Source organism: Triturus cristatus, chromosome 11 (assembly GCF_964204655.1).
Source record: "Triturus cristatus chromosome 11, aTriCri1.1, whole genome shotgun sequence".
Lineage (NCBI taxonomy): Eukaryota > Metazoa > Chordata > Amphibia > Caudata > Salamandridae > Triturus > Triturus cristatus.
The window spans coordinates 96,412,494-96,436,825 of record NC_140594.1 but is presented as its reverse complement, the minus strand read 5'-3'; the positions used below and the strand labels follow the sequence as shown (position 1 = coordinate 96,436,825).

The 24,332-nt window shown below is 50.1% G+C and overlaps 1 protein-coding gene across 1 annotated transcript in view; it reads right to left on the bottom strand.

Annotated features, from left to right (window-relative positions):
* LOC146783302 (allantoinase, mitochondrial-like) overlaps nucleotides 1-24,332 on the bottom strand; it is a 1,087,389-nt gene that overhangs the window by 234,191 nt on the left and 828,866 nt on the right. Inside the window, exon 8 of the mRNA XM_085636065.1 lies at nucleotides 20,401-20,587. Coding sequence (XP_085492191.1) covers nucleotides 20,401-20,587 — 187 coding nt within the window. The remainder of the gene's footprint in view (nucleotides 1-20,400; nucleotides 20,588-24,332) is intronic.

Genomic DNA, 24,332 nt, shown 5'->3' with positions numbered 1-24,332 from the left:
TGGCACAGGACACATGGGTCACAGTTTTCTAGGCAAGACAGACATGGAGCACCATACACACCCGTGATGGTCAGAACCAGCTGAGGGGGTGGCCGAACAACCGTGCTGACAGACACATTGAGTACAGCAACAGTCATGCGCAGAGGTCAGGGATCCTGGCCCGTGTCCTGGGGGGCACCCAGGTACGTGTAGACAGGTGGCAGAACCATGTCCTGCAAGCTTCAGTCCGGTGGATGCAGAGAATGGGGTCATGGATAACGTTGGATGCATGGGGATGGCACATGTCACAATACCCACACAGTCATGGACATCATGCCCATTACACAGTCTCAGCACACACACACAGCTTGCATCTTGCCACTCGACACATTGACACATAGCCACAATCAGGGAATACCATGCCAGACATGCAGGATGCACCGTGCCAACACACCAGCATTGACTGAGAAGAGGCACCTTGGAGGCATAGGGACACCTTTAATAGTCATGTGTTTGGGATTGCAGAGGCAACTTGAAGTACACATGAACACATCATGTGGAGTACCATGTGGCTCCAACACTGGCACCCCCCTTCTGCAGCACAAATGCGTGATAGCCATGGAACTGGCACACAAGTGTCGGATAATAGCTAAATACCCACAGCTGCTCACGGAGAGCCTGCCATACACCATACATCCGCTGATGTGGAAGTCCCACGCCATGTCAAGACAATGTTAACCGGATGTGTCCGAGGGCAGTGTCACACACATTGATGCCTTCATCACAATCCACCATCCCATCACTGATGACTGACAACCAGGCAGCCCATCTATTCAGGTGTACCCAGCTGCATGTCGTGTCCCATGGGGATGCCACATGTCTGCAGAGGACCCAAACCCCGACCGGGGCAGTGTGCACACATCGTGAACAACTGCCACACCCAATACACCCCAGATGCATCCCTTACCCCATGGAGACTTCCAAACGTGTCCGTGCCTGTAACGCTGAGTCAGCCCACGATGCCATGTCCATGAGGAATAGCAGTGCCACAACAATGCAACCAGCAAACGGCATGCGCAGGTACCTGGGGAAGAGAGACACACAAGAACTCAGCCACAAGAAGCACAGCCACTTGCATGTGCATGTACTCGACACATGTATGTATGACAACATGCTATGTCACAATTATGTCTGGGGAAATACTACCATCACTGCCACCATCACTCCAGTGACACACCCACACACACCTCTGACCCACGTGCCATACATGCAGGTGGAGACACACATCACAACGCATGCCACACGGGGACCAATGCGTGCACACTCAGACCCTGGTACTCACCACTAAGCAAAGAAGTCGCGTATGAGCCGAGTCCGGATGTCCTCTTGCGGCTCCACATCCTCCACATCACTAGCCCCATTGCCAAGCCCTTCGTCCTCCACGGGTGGATGGTCCTCGTCATCTTGATCCAGGATGAGGGGCACAGCTCTTTCAACTGCCATGTTGTGCAGCATGCAGCAGACCATGAAGATCTTGCAGACCTTCGCCGGGGCATATGGGAGTGCGCCGCCGGTCTTGTGGAGGCACCGGAATCGGCTCTTCAGCATGCCAAACGTCCTCTCTATCACTCGCCTTGTCCGGCCATGGGCGGTGTTGTAGCGGAGCTGGGCCGGCGTGATGGGGTTGCGGAGAGGTGTCAGCAGCCAAGGCATGTTGGGATAGCCAGCGTCCCCTAAATGGAAAGCACATGGATATCGTTAGAACAGGCGAAGCGGTAGTGCTGCTCGGCCAAACAGAATACAGGACAGACAGACTGTACCCACCAACAACACATGCACGTTCGTTGCGCAGCTGCATCATCATATCAGGCATCCCGCTACGCCTCATGATGTAGGCATCGTGTGCTGATCCTGGAAAACGAGCACAGACATGTGAAATCACCATGTTGGACAGACACACCACAAGGGCATTGATGGAGTGGTAGTGCTTCCGATTGCGGTACGCCACCTCCCGTGCGTGTGGTGGTACCAAACCTACATGTGTCCCATCTATGGACCCAATGACATGGGGCATCCCTCCCAGGGCATAGAATCCACGCTTGACCTCAGTCATCTGTTCAGGGGTTGGGAACTTGATGAAGTCATCCAGGTGAATCAACATGGCCTCCAAGAAATCATGCAGCACACCGCTGAACATGCTCTGGGACATGCCACCAACATGAGCTATGGTATATTGGAAGGTACCCGTGGCAAGGAAATGTAGGGCAGCCATTACCTTCAGCTGGGGTGTCAGTGCCGTAGGATACCTGTGCTGCGGTTGCAGGTGTGGTGCCAGTCTCGCCGTCAGCTCCAGAATCAACGGTTGGGTGAAGCGGTAGAGCCGGATGCTGTCATTCTCCTGCACGGTGGCCAAGTCTGGAATTCTTCGGGCAACAGGAGGCGCTCTGCAGTAATTTGGAAGTGACAAGGAAGAGTGAGTGCACTACGAGAACAACTCATGTCTACTGAGCACATGTAAATCTGCCAATACACACATGCCACATAGGGAGTCAGGCATGTGCTACATGCCCAGGACACGTATGGATGCAAGGTGACACTCCTTCCAAGACCCAGCCACACACGGTGATTGAGAACCTCCCCATGCCACGCCATGGGAATAGCTGTGTCCCAGTGCAAGTGAACAGCCCGACGCAAGACAGAAGTGACATACACCCACACATCAGCAGAAGTAGGATGCCGATTGCAGAGACTGGTAGCGGAACACTGGAGCCACAGGTCACATGACATTACACTAGTCCAGCCCACACACCTTGCCATGAAGGTGCACATGTCATGACTCACCACACATTCCTTGTGAGTTTGCTGACATGGCCTTGTCACGCTACTCCGTGTCCCATGCATACATGTGCACCTCACATCAGATACCACATGTGGCATGGTGTGCGGAACAGTGTGCAATGATAATCTACACACAGACACATGTTGGTTGCTGCAACGGCTGCAGCTTTTGAGGGTGCTACAACATCAACCTGATGTAAATCCCGGACACATAAATGACATAGTCACATTGTGCACTGTGGGTAGTGACAAGTCAGGTTTCATGACCCCTGTACCGGCCATCATGGGACACTTCCGTGTGTTGGTGTCCGTGCCATGCCAGTGACGCTCACCCCAAGTGCGCAGTACGACATGCACACATGTCAAAGGAGTCAAGGGCATGCCTGGCACACATTGCACCCTCACACAGTACACCTGTACACATCTCATCATACATCTGGTGCCTTCTCCACTCAGGAGGCATGTTCCACATCACAGCCTGTCACACCTGTGCCCCACACATGTAGTAATGCACAGACGATGCCTAGATGTCCATTCCTGGACAAGTATGTCCATCCATGGACAAGTATGTCCGCCCTATTCCTACCTGTGTGTCGACTATCACCACAGTGATGTGTACAAACCGGCGTACTGCTGCTAAGAGGGCCTGTGTATGTTCCCCAATCACTGTGGGAGTGCTGCCGTATGTGTACCCATCGTGATGGCGAGTGTACAGGCATTTGTACGGTCCGTACCACAACGAGTACGCATACGCGTGCAGACCCATAGTGATAGTGAGCGTACATGCGAGTGTACGGCCCTCTCACTATGGGTCTGCACGCGTATGCGTACTCGTTGTGGTACGGACCGTACAAATGCCTGTACGCTCACTATCACTATGGTTCTGCACGCGTATGCGTACTCGTTGTGGTACGGACCGTACAAATGCCTGTACGCTCACTATCACTATGGTTCTGCACGCGTATGCGTACTCGTTGTGGTACGGACCGTACAAATGCCTGTACGCTCACTATCACTATGGTTCTGCACGCGTATGCGTACTCGTTGTGGTACGGACCGTACAAATGCCTGTACGCTCACTATCACTATGGTTCTGCACGCGTATGCGTACACGTAGTGGTACGGACCGTACAAATGCCTGTACGCTCACTATCACTATGGTTCTGCACGCGTATGCGTACACGTAGTGGTACGGACCGTACACTCGCATGTACGCTCACTATCACTACGGGTACACAGACCCATAGTGATAGTGAGCGTACAGGCATTTGTACGGTCCGTACCACTACGTGTACGCATACGCGTGCAGACCCATAGTGATAGTGAGCGTACATGCGTGTGTACGGTCCGTACCACTACGTGTACGCATACGCGTGCAGACCCATAGTGATAGTGAGCGTACATGCGTGTGTACGGTCCGTACCACTACGTGTACGCATACGCGTGCAGACCCATAGTGATAGTGAGCGTACATGCGTGTGTACGGTCCGTACCACTACGTGTACGCATACGCGTGCAGACCCATAGTGATTTTGAACGTAGGCATGCATGTACGGGCCGTTGCCATGCTTTTGGGGTGCCCTAGGGCCCGGAAACGCACCGTACCTGTGTGTGATTCTCCTAATTACATAGGGGACAAGTATTAAGGCCTACATGCATGCTGGTTGTCATGGCGACCAGGTTCAAATTTCGATTTTGTTCTGGAAGGTGCACAGCAGAAGTCAGTTGGAATTCTTCTACTTTGTTGCAATGTGTTTGTGGGGCTGACATCATGCAGGAGAATGAAACCGATAGAGAACCCACAGACTGCTAGGTTTGAAGGGATTGGTGGAAACATAGGATGCAAATGTGAGTGACCAATCACTCTGTACTCCTGTGCATGAGACTGGGCAGAAGGCCACATATAAGGCAGCCAGGTCCCATGAGGGATTACTTGCCTGCACATCTTTGCATTTGTCGACCAAGCTGCTGCTACTGATTCCCTGGAAACATGTCAAGGGCTGTGGAGAGGACACAGCCATTCACCCTGGAGGAGAACATGGCTCTGCTGGATGTGATCCTCCCACAGTACCCCATGCTGTATGGGCGACCAGGGTATCAGGTGAGTGCATAGGCCACTGCCACAGACTGTCCCTATGTTGTGACTGTGTCTTCAGGCATTGTGACCCGGTGTGACACACATGCCATGTACTGTCGGGGGGGTACCAGGGGGGGGGTGCCTGATGTCTCCCAGCAGTGCCCTGAGACAGGAGGGGTGTGTGCAGAGTCCTCCCAGCAGTGCCCTGAGACAGGAGGTGTGTGTGCAGAGTCCACCCAGCAGTGCCCTGAGACAGGAGGGGTGGGGACCTATCACTAACAGCAGTGCCCTGAGACAGGAGGGGTGGCTGTGGAGTCCTCCCAGCAGTGCCCTGAGACAGGAGGGGTGGGGACCTATCACTAACAGCAGTGCCCTGAGACAGGAGGGGTGGGTGTGGAGTCCACCCAGCAGTGCCCTGAGACAGGAGGGGTGGGGACCTATCACTAACAGCAGTGCCCTGAGACAGGAGGGGTGGCTGTGGAGTCCTCCCAGCAGTGCCCTGAGACAGGAGGGGTGGGGACCTATCACTAACAGCAGTGCCCTGAGACAGGAGGGGTGGGTGTGGAGTCCTCCCAGCAGTGCCCTGAGACAGGAGGGGTGGGTGTGATGCACAGTGTGAGCCTTGATCATTGATTGTGACATTGCCATCATTCCACCTGAGTACCCACTATGGCACGTACTGCCTTTTCCCTCACCAGAGGATGATGTCCCTATGACAGAGGTGCAATGCGTTGGCTGCATTACATGCCATGTAGTAACCAGCTATTATGTTCACATATGTCTCTCTGTGACATGTGGCTGGTGTATTGATGTGGTGTCACTTGTACTTCCTCACAGGTAGGCGCCTCTGCCAAGGAGCAGATCTGGCTGACCGCCGTCAGTGCCGTGAGGCGTGTGGATGGTCGGAGGCGGAGCCTGTCCCAGGTGAGGAAACGCTGGCAGGATATCCGGTGCTGGACGCGGAGGATTGCACGGCTCCTGCTGGGGGACTCACCTGAGAGCCACAAGAACCGCGGCCGCCGCCGTCTGACCCACCTCCACAGGCGTGTGCTGCCGGTGGTCTTTCCAGACCTGGAGAGGCGCTTACAGGCGATGCAGCAGGCGGAAGGGGGTAGGTACATGTGCGTTTGTTGTGTGTCACCGGCATTTGTAAGGGCACAGTGGCATTAATTCACTGGCAGGGTTTAAAGGTGCTGTGCCCATCCAGTTTGCCCAAGTGTGGCGCTGCGCCCCTGCCACCCTTCCCCTCCTTGCAATGTGTTCCCTGGTCTGTGTGTAGTCACTCCTTCACAAGGTAATGTAGGCTGGCGCTTTGTCCACGAGAACAATGACTGTAGCATCATGGGTGGTAGTGGTGGGTAACAGGTTGTGGGACCTTGCCTGTGAACTGTCAAGTTCACTGCATGTGGGTTCCATGTCAGTTGGCACTGATGCTGGCTCCAGACATGGGAGTTGGTCTCTCATGTGTCATGCCTTACAGCGCGCATGTCCTATGTAGTGGCCTGTGACATGATGTGCATGAGTGTGCGCTACGCATAGTGCAGGGATGGTGACGTGTGTAGCAGTCATTCCCATTCAGCCATTCAGTAGCATGTAGTTGCGTGCCCAATACTGTCCCCTGGGGCACCTTATCCTCAGTGTTGTTTGTGTCATCATCAACGTGGACACTCTCACTGTCTACAGCGTAGGTTGTGCTCTGTGCCATTGTCCCCTGTCACCATGTATATAGACGTGCTATTATGTACAGGTGTCCACTGTGCAGCCTGACCTGATTGTCCCTCTTCATACTCACAGTTGCCAGTGCCTGTGTGTCTTGTTATACTCATCTGAGGATGGGCACTGGTACCTCATTATTTGTACAGGCGCACCTTTGCTAATTTGCGTCCAATCTTGCCTTTTGCCTGCCACTGTGTTTATCACCCAGACTATGAGATGTTGGTGCCACCTGTGTCTCAGCAATTAGCATCGTGTGGGGGTTACTTGGGGCGGGCAATGCCTATGTGTCAAATCCTGATTCCTAATTGCTGGGTCTGGACAGTGTGTGATGTTACTGGACACACACGCAAGGTGCAGTGACCGAGTTATGTTGGGCATGTTAGCAGCATTACCTATGCAGCATGTGTCTCAAGTTCATGGATATTGTCCCTGGTCATAGGTATTTTCACAAACGCTGTGTGGTGCAGAGGCAGTGCAGGATTGTCCCCAGGGCCTGGGTGCTATGTCAGACTCCGTTTCCTGTCATCAGCTATTGTCTCATGCTCTCCATGGTATTTCAGTGGCATGGTGGCTCAAACAAGTGTGTATCATGCCCTACATCGGTACCTTGTTTTGCAGATGTTAGGGATCTGCCTCTTCAGGCTATGCAATGTTGACTATGTAGATTGGACTCATGTGACAGATGTGTACAGGTGTCTGATTAATTTCTGTCTCTCCACCCTGCCCACAGCATCGTCGGGGGACACAGAGGGAGACATGGACACGGACCAGGCGGAGGGACCGAGCACCAGTGGCAGCCGTGACATCGGGGCTGGCACATCGAGTGGGACAGAGGCGGAGGATAGTGTGGCCGAGGACCTGTCGACTGGCACATCAGACTACGAAGCTGACAGGTCCGAGGAGGATGTCTCAGGGTTGGCGGAGGCTGCACCAGCAGCTGACAGTGGAACAACACCTGCCACCGCCCCCTCAGTTCCCACCAACCGCCTCCCACTTGCTCGTGTCCCTTCCCAGCGTGCCCGGTCACCGCATGTCTCCTTCCTGCCAGGCACCGCACCCCCTGCCCCTGTCTCCACTGCTGCCGCCAATGCTGAGTCTATGGACATCCAGCGGCAAATGCAGGTTGGTCAGGCTGCGATCCTGAATGTCCTCCATTCCCACGGGAAAACCCTCAGCAACATCGAGGCATTCTTGGAGGGCATTCATTCTTTGCAGGCTGACCAACGCAACTTGCTGAGGTCCCTAGACTCCACACTGACTGCAGCAGTGGGTCTCCTGCAGCGCGACCTCCCCCCACCTACCCCTGCCCCATCCACACTTCCCACTTCCATGCCTGTCCCACGTACACCCAGACGTCGGCATGCACCCACCACAACAGACACAGGCACCACACCAGCAGGGAAGGTCCACCGCACTCCTCCTGACACGCACACACAGGGTGAGATAGGCACACCCACTGGGTCGGGGGGCAAACGTGTGACACGCAGCCAGAGTGGGAGTCCGCATTCCACACAATCCACTCCCTCCAAATCCCCTCCCCTCAGCTCTCCTGGCCACATCTCCCCCAAGGACTCCTTCATGGCCGCTCTGTCCCTGAGCCCCACAGTTACGCCACCACGCAAGCGGTCAAGGAAGTCCTCGGTCAGGGTGGTTGAGTCTCCCCCCCTGTCTCCACCCTCCCCCGGTGGCGCTGCAACCCATCCCTCTGAACCCCCCCCCTCCTTGGGGCCTGAGGTCACTTCCGGTGCAGGGGACTCCCTGGAGGACCTTGCTAAGGTGTGTAGTGCCATCCTGGCCTCCGCCTTTGGCCATGACACACCCCCTGTGGTTGAGTCCTCCATCCCTGCACCCACAACGCCGCCCCTTTGCCCTGATGTCCCTGCGGTGCCTGTTGCTTCCCCCCCCCCTGATGCCCTCACCAGTATGGAAGACGATGGCATTTGACTGTGCAGGCAAGGTAGGGGACACACATCCCACTGTGTCCCCCATGCAGCTGGGAATAATTGACTGCCCTATGGCCTTTGTTGACTTTGAACTGCCGTTGATCCACGGACATTGTGCTCATGCTGATTAAAGCTTTATTTTTTTTTTCATTATCACACTCCTGCTATGGTGGTATTGGTGTTGGTGGGGCTGCTACATTGTTTTGGGTGGTGTTTAAGGCTTTGGGTGTGTGGGATTTGTAGTAGTGTTCTGCTCTTTGGGGCCACCCTAGGATCTGTGTGCCATCACAAGGTGTTGGCTAACTTCCTTAGGTCATGTCAGCAGTTACTGCATGGTTCAATTGTCCCAGGGTGTATTCCTTCCTCTGTGTACCCAGTTTCTTCCCTGCAGGGTGTTCCCAATGTTTAGCGCAGAGCTGTGTCTACATGAGCTGTGTGTGTGACGGAGCCCTTCTACTTTGGCCATGCATGCATGGCCATGTCTCCACCTGCAACAATCGTGGCATCCTTGGTGATCACTGTACTTGTGTGTGGAGTCAGTTGACATGAGTTCATGGGGACATGTTCCCTTGTAGGCAGTATGGATGTGGGTAATTGTGGCATCACACACATGTGTTACACCCCTCCTGGGTGTGGACACTGCTGGGAGGACTCTGCACACACCCCTCCTGTGTCTGGCCACTGCTGGGAGGACTCTGCACACACCCCTCCTGTCTCAGGGCACTGCTGGGAGGACTCTGCACACACCCCTCCTGTCTCAGGGCACTGCTGGGAGGACTCTGCACCCACCCCTCCTGTCTCAGGGCACTGCTGGGAGTGTTAGGCACACACCCCTCCTGTCTCAGGGCACTGCTGGGAGTGTTAGGCACCCACCCCTCCTGTGTCAGGGCACTGCTGGGAGGACTCTGCACCCACCCCTCCTGTCTCTGGGCACTGCTGGGAGGACTCACCACCCACCCCTCCTGTCTCAGGGCACTGCTGGGAGGTCTCTGCACCCACCCCTCCTGTGTCAGGGCACTGCTGGGAGGACTCAGCACCCACCCCTCCTGTGTCAGGGCACTGCTGGGAGGACTCAGCACCCACCCCTCCTGTCTCAGGGCACTGCTGGGAGGACTCCACACCCACCCCTCCTGTCTCAGGGCACTGCTGGGAGGACTCTGCACACACCCCTCCTGTCTCAGGGCACTGCTGGGAGGACTCTGCACACACCCCTCCTGTCTCTGGGCACTGCTGGGAGTGATGGGCACCCACCCCTCCTGTCTCTGGGCACTGCTGGGAGTGATGGGCACCCACCCCTCCTGTCTCAGGGCACTGCTGGGTGGAGTCTGCACACACACCTCCGATTTCTGGATATGTGCGCTTGGCACATACACGGTGGGGTTACGCACACTGCATTAGAGGTGAGGGTACGAGTCTACTGACACTGGTGTGGTGGGGGTACGCTCCGTACGTCCGCGGGTGGGGGTACGGGTCGTACTTACACTGTTGGGCTGGGGGTACGCTCCGTGCGTCCGCGGGTGGGGGTACGGGTCGTACTTACACTGTTGGGCTGGGGGTACGCTCCGTGCGTCCGCGGGTGGGGGTACGGGTCGTACTTACACTGTTGGGCTGGGGGTACGCTCCGTGCGTCCGCGGGTGGGGGTACGGGTCGTACTTACACTGTTGGGCTGGGGGTACGCTCCGTACGTCCGCGGGTGGGGGTACGGGTCGTACTTACACTGTTGGGCTGGGGGTACGCTCCGTGCGTCCGCGGGTGGGGGTACGGGTCGTACTTACACTGTTGGGCTGGGGGTACGCTCCGTGCGTCCGCGGGTGGGGGTACGGGTCGTACTTACACTGTTGGGCTGGGGGTACGCTCCGTACGTCCGCGGGTGGGGGTACGGGTCGTACTTACACTGTTGGGCTGGGGGTACGCTCCGTGCGTCCGCGGGTGGGGGTACGGGTCGTACTTACACTGTTGGGATGGGGGTACGCTCCGTACGTCCGCGGGTGGGGGTACGGGTCGTACTTACACTGTTGGGCTGGGGGTACGCTCCGTGCGTCCGCGGGTGGGGGTACGGGTCGTACTTACACTGTTGGGCTGGGGGTACGCTCCGTACGTCCGCGGGTGGGGGTACGGGTCGTACTTACACTGTTGGGCTGGGGGTACGCTCCGTGCGTCCGCGGGTGGGGGTACGGGTCGTACTTACACTGTTGGGCTGGGGGTACGCTCCGTACGTCCGCGGGTGGGGGTACGGGTCGTACTTGCACTGTTGGGCTGGGGGTACGCTCCGTACGTCCGCGGGTGGGGGTACGGGTCGTACTTACACTGTTGGGCTGGGGGTACGCTCCGTGCGTCCGCGGGTGGGGGTACGGGTCGTACTTACACTGTTGGGCTGGGGGTACGCTCCGTACGTCCGCGGGTGGGGGTACGGGTCGTACTTACACTGTTGGGCTGGGGGTACGCTCCGTGCGTCCGCGGGTGGGGGTACGGGTCGTACTTACACTGTTGGGCTGGGGGTACGCTCCGTACGTCCGCGGGTGGGGGTACGGGTCGTACTTGCACTGTTGGGCTGGGGGGTACGCTCCTTGCATACGGGGTGGGGGTAGGGTCCGTACATATCCGTCCCCATGCTATGTGATGTTTGTGCGGCCCGTACCCAGGCCTTTGCCACGTGGGTGCGATCCGTCCCGCCATTGTTGGGGTGACGTGTGTGGGCGTGGTCCGACTCGTACCCACGCTCTTCAGGCGTGGGTACGGGACGTACCTGTCTGGTTGTGTTGCCGGTTCGCGTGGTGACGGACTTCCGTTGTGGCGGTCGCTGGCTTATCAGGACACGCCCCCACCCCCTCGTGGTGACCAGGGCATGGGAGTCAGGTATGTCCAGGCCATGTGTAGTGTGTCACTCATGTGGTTGTTTTGTGGCCTGCCCTGGTCGTGCCACCCCCACCCCACCCCACTTTCCCCCCTCCCTTAGTTATTCTGACCTTCTGCGGCGTCTGCGTCGTAACCTGTAGAGGAGGTGTACTGCTATGAGGGCAGGGATGACTCGTAGGTTCGGGTCCATGTCTGTCCGTCGCGTACTGGTACTCCTTGCTCGCGTCGTCCTGTCGCGTACGGGTCCTCCTTGATCGCGTCGTCCTGTCGCGTACGGGTCCTCCTTGGTGGCGTCGTCCTGTGTGTCCGTCACGTACTGGTCCTCCTTGTTCGCGTCGCCGTCTGTCCGTCGCGTACTGGTGGTCCTTGTTCGCGTCGTCCTGATTTCCCGGCAGTTTTTGGCTGCCGCAAAATATTCACCGTGCGGGGTGACGTCGGTGCGAATCGTGATTCCTGGGTCGTGAATGGCTGGCTGCGTGCGTCCCGACGTCAGGTCGGCGCTTTCCCGGATCGCATTGGTAGGTGTTTTTTGTTCGGTCGGTCTTTTTTACGATTCGTACGGTAATGGTGTACCCGTGCGAATCGTAATTCCATGTTTGTATATTTTGACGACCGGGTACGCGTCGGACGGAGAATATGCTCCGTCCGACGGTTCGTACCCGGTTTTTGCCGGATCGTGATCGGCACCTTAATGTAAGATTCAAGTCACAAAAGAAGTTATTTTATAAATGCAGCTGGCGTTCATTATAGGTTGGTCATAAGTCCACTGGCCTGTTCACCAGCCTCTGTGTACCAGCTGTTTCCCCAGAATCGTAATACTACATACTTCATATCTATTTTAATAGCACTTTCTCCAATTATGAAGAGAAAACTCGACCATGGAAAACAGTGATATAAAATGTCACCATTCTAAGATGACACCTACTTACAACGCTGCTAAGATAGTACTTTCTTATTAGAATAAATATTTAAATAGAAAATGTATTAGCATGTTACTGCAATACTTGAATCAAATTACTTATATAAGCACTTTCTGTTATTATTGAGAGATCACTGTATTATAGGCTACCATTGATAAAAGTCGGCTCCGTTATCAACTGGTGTCTAAATATGATGTTATACATTATGTGTAAAGTTAGGGTCACGAAATGCTGATGAATTAGGACGCTTTGTTTACTTGACAGAATAGACGAAAAACTGTTACAGGTTATACCATACCTCTTGGTACGTGATGTGGATACTGAATTCTGTCAGGACCGGAGGTGAGGATTATGCATACTTTCTCTATTTATTTCTCTCCAGCAGCTTTATTGAAAACAGTCAACTTCATTTCCCATGAAGCCGAGGGAGACTAACAAAAGAGACCAAACAATCGACGCTCTGCATCTTTCGAGGAGGCATTGTTCTTTCCTGTTTGTCCTCTTTCCTCTCTGCTCTAACAGGAGATTAGTAACTTGTCTTCCGTTTTCCTCATGAAACAATTTTTTTAATATGATTTTTTTTTGCATAACACTGACTGTGCCCAGCTTTTCATTTTAGGGGCAAGTGACGGCGGGATCGACTTCTCCATTCTCTGTCAGGCAGGTCCGGCTTTAGGGCAGTGCGGCTGGTGCGGCCGCACTGGTCGCTGACCTGTGGAGGGGGCGCCGAGCTCAGGGGGCTGCTGTGCTTAGCAATAACATATGATTGGAGAGATGAGTGGCACTTTTGACCGGTGGTAGGGAGAGAATCCGAGGAGGTGGTCATGGGGAGTGGGGGCGCCAAAAATGATTGTCACACTGGGCGTTGCCAGCGCTAATGTCAGGACCGGAGATTAGTGCCTTGAACGGAGTTCGCTTGAAGTATCCACGATGCCCCTGCCGTGGGTGATGGAGTCCACCAAAGAGAGGAATTCACTAAACACACCGTCCAAGGGGCAGTGCCAGAGTCGTGAGAAAAAGCATGCCAGAAAGGAGAGCCTGCGGCCTGGGAGTGGGACGCACCCATCCTCCTTAGACTGCGTAAAAATTGAATCTTATAGCGACGCTTCCGATATGACCCCAAAACATTCTGCTATAATGACTTCACTTTCGTAAAAAAAAAAAAAACGGTAAAAAAAGAGTGGAATGCAATGGAAGTGATAAAGATATTGAGGAAAAAGAATTATTTTAATGAGATTACAGTGGCCTGTGAGCCCTAAATGTAAACGGTTCCATTTGAGGATCACCTCCGCTGAATGTTGAAGCTACTTGCCACAGTTGCTTTCTAAAATGTACCACAGATTGAACCCACCTCTTGTCCAGGTCAGGAAGAGCCACATTCGATAGAATCTGGGCGTTTTCCTGATTTAGCATGTAGCAGGCAACTTCTCCAAATGACTGGGCCGCTTCCACTACCACACGCAGACCACTGGAGAAGGAGTCAGAATGGCTGTGTCATCTGCGTCAGCCAGGATCTTCACTTCAAAGCGATGAAGTCTCAGGGGTTGTATCTCTACTGTCCGTTTGATGGACTGGATAAATGGTTCGAAATCAAGAGTGAACAACTGAGTGGAAAGAGGACACCCCCTGCCAGGGCCATTGGAGTATAGAACTAGAATCTGTTTGTTCCCCCACGCTAGATATCCTATTCGTAAGTCCCGAATAAAGAAGCCTAACCCTAGAGATAAATATTGGGTCTAAGCCTACAGCCTCCATGACCCGCCAAAGGAAGGGTCAGGAAACCCTATCAAAGACCGTATCCGCATCCAAACCTATAAAGCCAATTGGCCCACCCCAATCGACACTACCTCCAAACCCATGATGGCAGTATTAACAGGGATAAAAATCATGCTGATCCGGGTGCACCAAATCTGCAATGATAACAGACAACCGATTAGCGAGAACAAGGGTATAAATTTTGGAGTCAATATTGATTAACAAAATTGGACTTTGTGACCCGCACATTGTAGAATCGTTTCCCTTTTTAGGGAACATAACAATGTTTGTCTCCCTCCAAGACTCAGGAACCCTATGTGACAGATCAAAACATTTTAACAAGTGGCTCAGCACTGGCACCAGATACTGCGACCCTTGGCCAACTATTCAATTGGAGGTTTTATTCTCTTTTGGTAACCTGCAGCAGCAGGTCTCTCTCCCGTCAATAGTCTATTAGGGAAATCTACCGATGTGTCATTTTAATTTTTAGTTTGAAGGAAGAGGACTTGTCTTGAATGAACAATCCCTGCCTCCACGTCATTAGAAACACTCCGTTGAGGCGACGGCTGCTAAGTGGAGTGCTCAACTCAATTTGGATGAGAAAGCAAAAGACACACACTGCAGAACAAATCAAAACATTCACCCCCAGTCAGGAGAGCTGGGTTAAATTCATCATTCTTTTGCTCATCATGCCACCCCAGTTTAGACCTCGCAATATGCAAATCAGTCTCAACCCTGTGCCTCAAGGCAACAGTCCAGCCCGAACTGCAAAGCCAGGTCCTCCGTGGACCGGACACAAACATTCTAGGACCGGTTTCGGGGCTTCACCCCTCATCAGCCAGGACATTGTTCTGCATTCTGTCCCTCAATTGTTTTTTTTGCATGTGTCACCCCAAGTGGGACGGGTATGCCCAGATGTGGGTACCGTGCTCTTCATGCCACTGGAGTGAAGCTAACCTGCCTGATGAGGGGTGAAACCCCGAAACCACTCCTAGGATGCTTGTTTCCAGTCCAGAGAGTACCTGGCCTGGCAGTTTGGGCTGGACTGCTCCTATTGAGTGCAGGGTCAAAACTGATTTGCATATGGCTGGGTTCAAACTGGAATGGCATAGGGAGCAAAACAACTATGGATTTAGGCCCAGATCTCTGTACTGGGGTGAATGTAAGACATTGTTCTGCATTCTGTCCCTCAATTGTTCTTTTTGCATTTTTGACCCCAAGTGGGACGGGTATGCCCAGATGTGGGTCCTGTGCTCTCCATGCCACTGGAGTCAAGCTATCCTGGCTAATGAGGGGTGAAACTCCGAACCCAGTCCCAGGATGCTTGTTTCCAGTCCAGGGAGAACCTGGCCTGGCAGTTCGGGCCGGACTGCTCCCTTTGGGCGCAGGGTCAAGATCGATTTGCATATGGCTGGGTTCAAACTGGAATGGCATGGGGGGCAAAAAACGATGGATTTAGGCCTGGATCTTTGTACTGGCGTGAATGTAAGACATTGTTCTGCATTCTGTCCATCAATTGTTCTTTTTGCAACTCAATATGGAAGTCACCTGTGCCGATCTTAGGTATAGAAACATGCTGTTTCATTCAGTCTTGAATGTTTCCCATATCAAGGTGCATTATCATATATGTATTAATGCTTGTTATTACACCGACACTGTCTCTTTACTATGAAACTCCGGCAGGATGATCACTGCTTTTGATGTGGACTTGCAGGAGCTGACACGGTTTATGTTTTCGCATCCTGTCCAGCCTTAAAGCTTTTTTGGGAATTTGACTTTGGTAAATCAGCAGGCATCTCTTGGTTGATAGCTGTGGTGGACTCAACATTTATTATGTCGGCTTATTTACCAGGCATCCCTGATTAGTCATCTGAGCTCTAATTATTCTCTATAGCATTAGCTGGACGGGTTCTGGAAAGATTCTATCTCTTTAGCGAGGCCCCCAATCCTTGGATTTGGTGGAGCAAATTTTGAAATTTAAATCAGCTAGAGATGGCGCTAATAGAGAATGATCCCCAGAGGAAACAGCTAGGCCAGATCTGGGATCCTGTGCGGGGTTGATTCTCACTGGTGGCTGCTTCCCAGAACTGGTCCTCGTAGCTTTCAGCTGCTTGTTCTGTGGATCCGCGCAGCCTCTCCCCCACCTATCTATTTTTCACTTGTTCAACGTCTTGGCTCTTTCTTTTGGTCTGATTTTTTATTACTAACTATATTATGTATGGTATGATTTGGTAATTCTTTTCATTTAGGATGCTCTTTTTGTTTTTCTATGCCTACGTGTCTTATCTGCCCCTGTGTGCTTGGTTTCTGCTCTGTAAAATTCAATAAAAAGTACTAAAAAAAGAAATCAGGTTTAAAACCAAATAAATGTGTAATGCAAGAGCTTCATACAGCTGAATGTAAGTTCAAAATTATTAAAGGAACTTCTGAACTACAACAATTCACTGTAAGTAAAATAAGCACTGGCAAAGCCAGAAAGCCACAATGTTGCTTGTTTTAACCAGTCAAAGAGCTATTGGATTTGCCAATGTTTGTTTGTAGCTTTGCAATCGAGGAAAGTAAAAAATGTCTGCAGGTGCACCTGTACATAGCTCTGTATTATGCAGCAGGTGCTGTGGCACCTCGACCCAAGAGTATGAGGGGCCAGCTCCACCCCAATTTTGTCATGTTATTTTATTTACTGTATTTCAACATTTAGGTAGCACTTACTATCTCTATGTGAGGTGTTATGGCACATGCCCACATGGGCAGGATGCTACATCATAGAGAGCACTTGTTTGAAAGGGAGTTCCCTTTATTTTGATCCTAATAGTATTTTGTTAGTTTGGACTGCAGTAGAATAAATTAGGATACCATGTGGCCAGTGATATGCCCGTTCAGCTGATGATGGTTGGTTTGTTGCTGTTGACTGGGACAGGATTGTGAGACAGACATGACCCATTGCGCTTCTGACTTATGAGAGTGTAAGTGGGCCAAGCAGCAGGGAAAGTATTATGCAGCTGTTTGAACGATAGTCAGCCGTACAATTGCTGAGTGTTATAGTATTATATAATTGCTGGGCTAAACACAGGTCTGCCCTTCATAACTTACCTAGGCATAACATTTTGTTAGAGTGCTTGCCAGCTTGGGGAGAATGTGATGGTTGGGCTGTTCTATAGCTGTGGACTGTAGATTTTACTTTAAGGAGGGAATTATTGTTCAGTATTCGGTCAGGGTTATGGAATGGTGACGTTATCTGGGAAAGGACCATGTTTTCACCTCTATTGAACTATAAGTGCTCCCAGGGGGGTGGAGGGGTGTTTGGCTGCACTTGGTGTGTACCCATGGTACCCCCCAACATTAGCATGTTGCCTGTCATGTTGTGCATGCCAATGCACAACGTCCATTCACAACATTGTGGTGGACGGTGCGGTGGGCACCGCCCGCCACAATGTTGTGAATGCGGGATGTCACTGCCACGGTGGCATCCTAATTGACGGTGCGGGACCGCCGCACCACTGGCGGCCGGTCCCAGCACCGCTAGAGTAACGGGCAGATAGGAGTCCGCCCGCCATCCTAATGGGGCGCTTGGCTCTGATCAGAGTGGCATTGGCCAGATAATATGGTTCCACGGTGACATAGGCCACTCAGGGGGCCAAGATCTATCTATCTCCTCCTTTTAACTTTAGGTGGTTGCTGGCCATCCATTTTTGGATACTGACTATTCATTAGCATAGATGGTGTAGCCTCATGCTGAGCTCCCCATCATTCACAAATAGAACCTGGGTATCGTCCGTATACAAAGGGCTGTCAGGCCATATGTTTGTATTAGGTGGACCAACAGCACCATATATAAGTTAAATAGTAATGATGAATTTGTTGATGTCTGAGGCCCTATGGAAGTCAGCTTTTTGACTTTTGATGAGTGTCAACCCATAACCACCTGAGTGGTTTAGTTTGTCAATAAGCTTTGTCACGGAAGGCTTGCAATCACAGTGTTTCCATGTTTGACCCTCTGGAGTGCAGAATTCTAGTAGGATATTGCCTTAGACAGGCAGACCATTTCAAATCTGCATGTGAAGTAGTATTGTCTTTTTGCAGTCCTGGTGGCTATTTTGTAGGCTTTGTTATACTGGAGTAGTATGTTTTTGTCTTTTTCATCCCTTGATTTCCTCCACTTTCATCGTGGAATGATGAGTTGTGTTTCATTATTTCAATCTTCAGATTAATCCATGTGCTTGTCTTTTTGTTTTTAACCCTGAAAGTGGTCTTTAGTGGTATTTGGATTTCCAGTGCATCAGTGATCCAGTTGTAGAAGGTGTGTATATATCTTGAGGTTGCAAGTTTATTAGAGTTGTTTTGAGATGTGAGCTGAGTGTTCTGAGGTCTAGTTTTGTCTATCCTAGGTGCATTTGTTGTTGGCCGTTGTTGCTGAGTTTGAAGTATTGTAATTGATGGGTAGGATGATCCTGAAGGTAATAATGTGGTCACTCCAAATTACTTGGGGGCTGTAGGTGTTTGTCGCCTGTCCCGGAGGGGAAATATTACATCAAATGTGTGTCTGGGGCATTGACTTTGACCAGAACCAATTTGGATGTGATGGCTATGTTCTAGTTAGATTCTTCTTGTAAAACTACATGATGATTGCTCCTAGTATGTAATGTATAGGATGAGGTGCTCCAGAAGAGTCTCGGTCACTGTATCGAGTAGATCATCATTGAAGTTTGTATTGCTGAATGGTGATCTATATATGAAGAGGAAGGAACAAGCAAGACTTGAGGTGAGGTGGCATCTTACCAGGAAGGACTTATCGGGAATCATGGTGACGGGCTTGAGGTGTTATTTTTTGTGCTTTCTTTCAGATGATTGCTATGCCTCCTCCATTTTTGCTAATACATTTTTTGTTGATGATGCCATATTCAGGTGCAGTGGCTTGGTGGCATCTGGGTGCGGAGTCTTCGCTGAGCTACATTTCTGTGATGAAGGTGAGGTCTAGCGTGGTTTTTGAGAGCATATAAGATATGTTAAATCAGTTTTTGTCCTTGAATATTGTGGTGAAAAGCAAGCATTATAGTTCTTGCATCTATTTCCCCTTTAGGTGATGGTGCTTTGAGGAGATGTGGAAGGGTATAGGCGGGGGAGGAAAGGCATAGAGGATGTGGGTTGCAGTGAGTTGCATTGCTTCGGCTTAAGATGGCAATGAAGAGTAGGTTGTTGAGTTGCAGGATTCTGAAGCTTGAGAGGTGAGCGTTTGGACCTATGGTGGGAAGCGTTAGAACCGTAGCTGCTGGGGTGCATGGTGAGTTGAATGGGGCCACGCACTGCTCCCTTCTCAGACAGTGATTGTAGCGTTTGAGGGAAAGATCCATACTAAAGGAATCCCAAGAAAGATCCAGCGTGTATAGTACAGCCCTACGAGTGTGACAAGTAGAGTGCAATTGTAAAATTAGCCACACTGTTATAATTAAAGGGAGCAGATTTAATTGCAGACAGCAGAATGGTTACATCGATCAGTTGGTATTCTGACTCTGGAATTTTCTGATGCTGTCACACACAAATGCCTTCCAAGGGAGCTTGCCTCCCTACTTTGCCCAAGTTTAAGGAAGAGCTGCTGCATCCATGAGTGTTTGCACCTGAGCCGACAGTGCAACATCTGGATGCAGGTGTTCACCGGCTCTGAAAGAAGAGCATTGGGAAGGAGAGGTTGTGGCAAAGAGTCCTCATGGAAAGATTTAGAATCGCTGCGTGAGAGAGAAAAGCTTCAGGGTAAGGACGAAATTAAGGCGCCATTTTATGGAAACACAGGGAAAACAGTCGCCAGCAATTTTAATGCGGGCGACGAAATATATAAACCTTGTGACCCACTGATTTTCAAGAAAAAGTGAAAACATTGAAACTAATCACTGTAATCCACGAATCCTCTGAAAACAAATCATAGTTTCACAATCACGGGTCCATATTCTTAAGTGCGTCCATATTTGTGATACATTGCTATAAAAAATGCCAGCTCATGCGTGTGAGGTCATATTCATATAAATGCTGTTTTTAGACCATTAAAATATTCAAAATAGCCACCTGGGATGTTATGGGATACTGTGGTTTTTGCTACATCATTTTACAAATATTTTCTCAACTTCTTTTCAGGGCAGAACAACCAGCTGTGTAAAATGTGTATTGGCAATGAGGCCCATGGTGTGAGGGGTCGTCTAGACCCATTTATGGCTGTATTTCTTTTACCATATCGTGTCAAGGGAGCATTAGCCTTGTTTGCCTGAGGGCTCATGGCACCCTTGCTCTGCTACTGTTCCCCTTCCTCTGTTGCGTTCCTGTTTTTACCTGATTGCACTTGCTTCTAATAGGGGGGCAGCACTTGTAGAAGGTGGACCCTGCAGGAATGAGCTCGGAGCAGAGCGTTAAGTAGTTGTGGGTGGTCTCCACAGTGATCGGTGCACCAGCCTTGCGAGCCTCACGGATGAATGGCAGGGCCTGAGAAGATGAGAGGTGCACAATATGGCATCGGACCCTGCGGACAGGAGGGAACACAAAGAGATGACAGAGGTCTCAATCAGTACTTCAGCTACTCAGTCACAATTACACAAACTAAGATGCAATCCAAATGTAGGCTGAGATCAATCTAGACATTTAGATGTGTTCAGTGTCAGACCGTCCTCATGGCTAACTTCAACAAGCATTGGCAATGCCAATAGGTCTGTCTTATGAATGAAAGTGTCTCTAGTGTCACTGATGGGTTTAGCCACTCATTAGGTCATCATACATGTACCCTGTCACTCATCCTTACGCTCATACATCCATTTGTCCAACCACTGACATATATTTCCATTCACCCTCTGATTTAATCGTAATTAAAATACACAAATTCAACAACATATGAAAACCTGTTACTGTCTAAGCACAGACTTCATATGCTTGCATTAACGAAACGAAACATAGCAACGGATGGAAGGCTTGACAAAATATTGTAAATAGTCTATCATTGTTTTAAAGTTCCACCATAGGCACCACATTTAGAACCAATGTGTTGGCCGTCTTGGAATGGTAAAGCAATGATACACTATGAAAAAAACGCATTCCGTTATGGTCTCCTGGTTTAGAGAAGTGCACACACGGGATGCATTGCAATACAGATTAAATTTCCAGCAAGAAAGTTACCCATTAGCATTGCCTGGAGAGTTGTAGTATTATTGTAAGAAATATTTTTTCTTTAAAAAGGAGAATCAAAGAAAAATAAAGGGGTACAATAAAAAGAGACAGTTCAAAACTAAACGACTACTCAATAATCCTGACGCTGGGGTACACTAGTTTTCAGGCGGATGTACACATTGTAGTGTCTTGTAAATAAAAGAACGCTGGAACTCTTTTGGTTCCCACTGTACACTATAGGCCTGTGATGTAAGCGTTGGAGAGATAAAATGAAGGCAGGATTAGGATATTGAGTGCTGACTTACACACAGTGGAAAAAGAGATGTAAATAACTCTCCGTCTGTGGTGTGGTTAATGGCGAGTACCTTTGCTGCCAGGACACTACAACTGGACACTAAAAGCCCAAACACTGAAAGCTCTCTTCCAGAGAGTCTGCCGTGATTCAGCAAACTGCTCGTGAGTGCCACGTGTGCCGCAGTTTAAGTGCAGATTTGACCCTGGCGGCAGTGGAGTCTCAGCACAACCTCAGCCTGTTTGAAGAGCTTAAAGATATAGAAAGCGACATTGAAAGTCTACGTGACGGTGGCCAGGAACTGAATGAAATAGCTGCAAATAAAAGGTACTGCGCCATTATGCAAATTAATGCCATATCCTATAGGGAGTAAGAAAACTAGTGGTGGATGCAACCAAGTTACAAAAGCAGCTCACAGCAATAGTTCAGTACAAATTAAAATGAAATTCATGTGCTATGAAGCAGAGATTAACCAGATGTTTGTGAAGAAACATTTAAGCACCAAACCGACCAATTTTATCTGCTTTCATGGGCTTGTAGTGTACAAAGATCTACTTACTGAAACCATTAACAAATCATCGTTCCACAATGTGCTGTGAAGCGATCCCTGAAGGAGGGTCAAAGGGGTTGTGTTTGACAGCTGAGTGGCTCACCACCAAATCTGCTGCATGGGGGGAACAAAACAACTCCCTAGACAGACAACAAATAAAGAGCTCCAATGGATGCCAAGGCAAGATTTAAGCTTGAAAAGCCATAAAGGCTGACCCTGAAGCCAGGATGTCAGAAGGCGCTAAAGGAGCTCTGTGTGATCAAATTCCACAAGAAGCGCCTGAGAGACCACTAATATTCACCAATATATATATGGCTGCTGCATTCTTAAAACTGAAAACTGCATTTGATACTGCCAAAAACACAATACTGTCAATAGATGGATTGCATGGACAGAGATGTTTGAAGATTTCATAGATGCAATAGATAAAAAAGATGTTAAAAAGGTTATAAAGTATGTGGTAAATAATTTTCCTTTACCGGGACTGAATTTGATACAGAAACATAATAAAATAGCTCAGTAAAATGAGAGGCAGAATCCGTGGTATTAGAGGTTCGGAATGGGCTTTATTCCAATACTCGATTATAATCGGATGCTCCAAGTTCCATCACCACGGAGGTTCAGGAAGTGAAGTACATACATTATTGATATGAAATGACTTTTATAGTACATACATTTCAATGAAGCGAGTACAATAGGCGTAACAATTGATAAGGAAAATGACGAGTTGTCTGCGTAACCGAAAATGGGTGTAATAAGGAGTAAAAAGGAACGTAATTGGTTATGATGTCACCTATAGGTGGATCCATAAGATAATACTTGGCATAGATGCGCGCGCAGCAGCATGACGTGTAATTGATGTGTAACTAGGGGGTGAAGGGGACTTGACATTTAGCTCTACATGCGGAGACAAGAAGTCTGAGGGGTCAAGTCAACCTAATCCCAAATCATATCTAACATCCTATGTTTAAAGAACTATGTTATCCATAAAGAAGGACTCTCGAACAGAATCTATTCTATACTGACTGTGCGTGCGTGTACAAGCGTCTAAGTGTCTACACTAAATGCGAGGGGGTAGAAATATTCCATGGTGATAGGACTATGAATTACTTGCATGAGGACAGAGAAGCCGGGCCCTTTGCTTGGTAACTGGAAGAATGTTTACTTAAACTACTAGGCAGGAATGCATCGGCTGAGGGGGAAGCAGATAACTCGAAGGTGAAATACAGTTCTTGGCAGAGAATAGGCTGATGTCAGGCTTTTTTACTTGTGGCTTGAATACAGGCTTGTGTCAGAGCGATGAGCTCTGCGGCTTGAGCTGACAAAGTATTAATACGATTAGTTTCAATGACTTCTGTATCTGTTGTGACTGCGTAAGCAGCCACTAACTCTCCTGTACTTGTTCTCATACATGAACCATCTACATACAACGTCAGGTCTGGATCTGACAATGGGACATCTGTCAAGTCTTGTCTGGGTTTTGTCGTTATAGTAATAACTTCAATACAGTCATGAGCTAGTGGATCTGTTCCGGTTACTGGCAAAAGTGTGGCAGGATTCAATGTGTTACAGCGTCTGATTTCTATATGTGGCTGAAACAATGTAAGTTCATACCCTGTAAGTCGTGCTATAGTCAAGTGTTGTGTTTGCGTTCTATTCACAAGGACTTCTACTGTGTGTGGTACTTGAACTGTCAATGGATGTCCTAACACTATGGCATCGCTTTGTCTGATTGCTAAAGCTGTCGCTGCTACTGATTTCAGGCATGCAGGCAAAGCCTGAGCTACGGGATCTAATGTACTAGAAAAATAAGCACATGGTTTGTGTGATCCTGCTTGTTCCTGTGTGAGTACTGACAAAGCAGTACCTTCGCGTTCTGTAACAAAGAGTGTAAACTGTTTTCTGTAACATGGCGTTGCTAAAACAGGTGCTTGACATAAAGCTTTCTTTAGGCTTTCAAAAGCTTGTGTATGTTCCTGAGTCCAAGGGAGAACAGTCGATGTGGCTGCCTCCTGGGTTGTCAACTGAATGAGTGGTTTTGCTAGAAATGCATATTGCGGGATCCACTGTCTACAGTATGAAGTGAGGCCTATGAAAGCCCGCACCTCCTTTTGTGTCTTGGGTATTGGCATGTTAGCTATTAACTGAATGCGGTCTGGTGTAAGCTGCCTTCCCTCCTTGGACAGCGAGTGTCCAAGATAAATAACTCGCTGGACACAGAATTGCAGCTTAGAAGGGGACACCTTGTGCCCCTTTTCGGCTAGA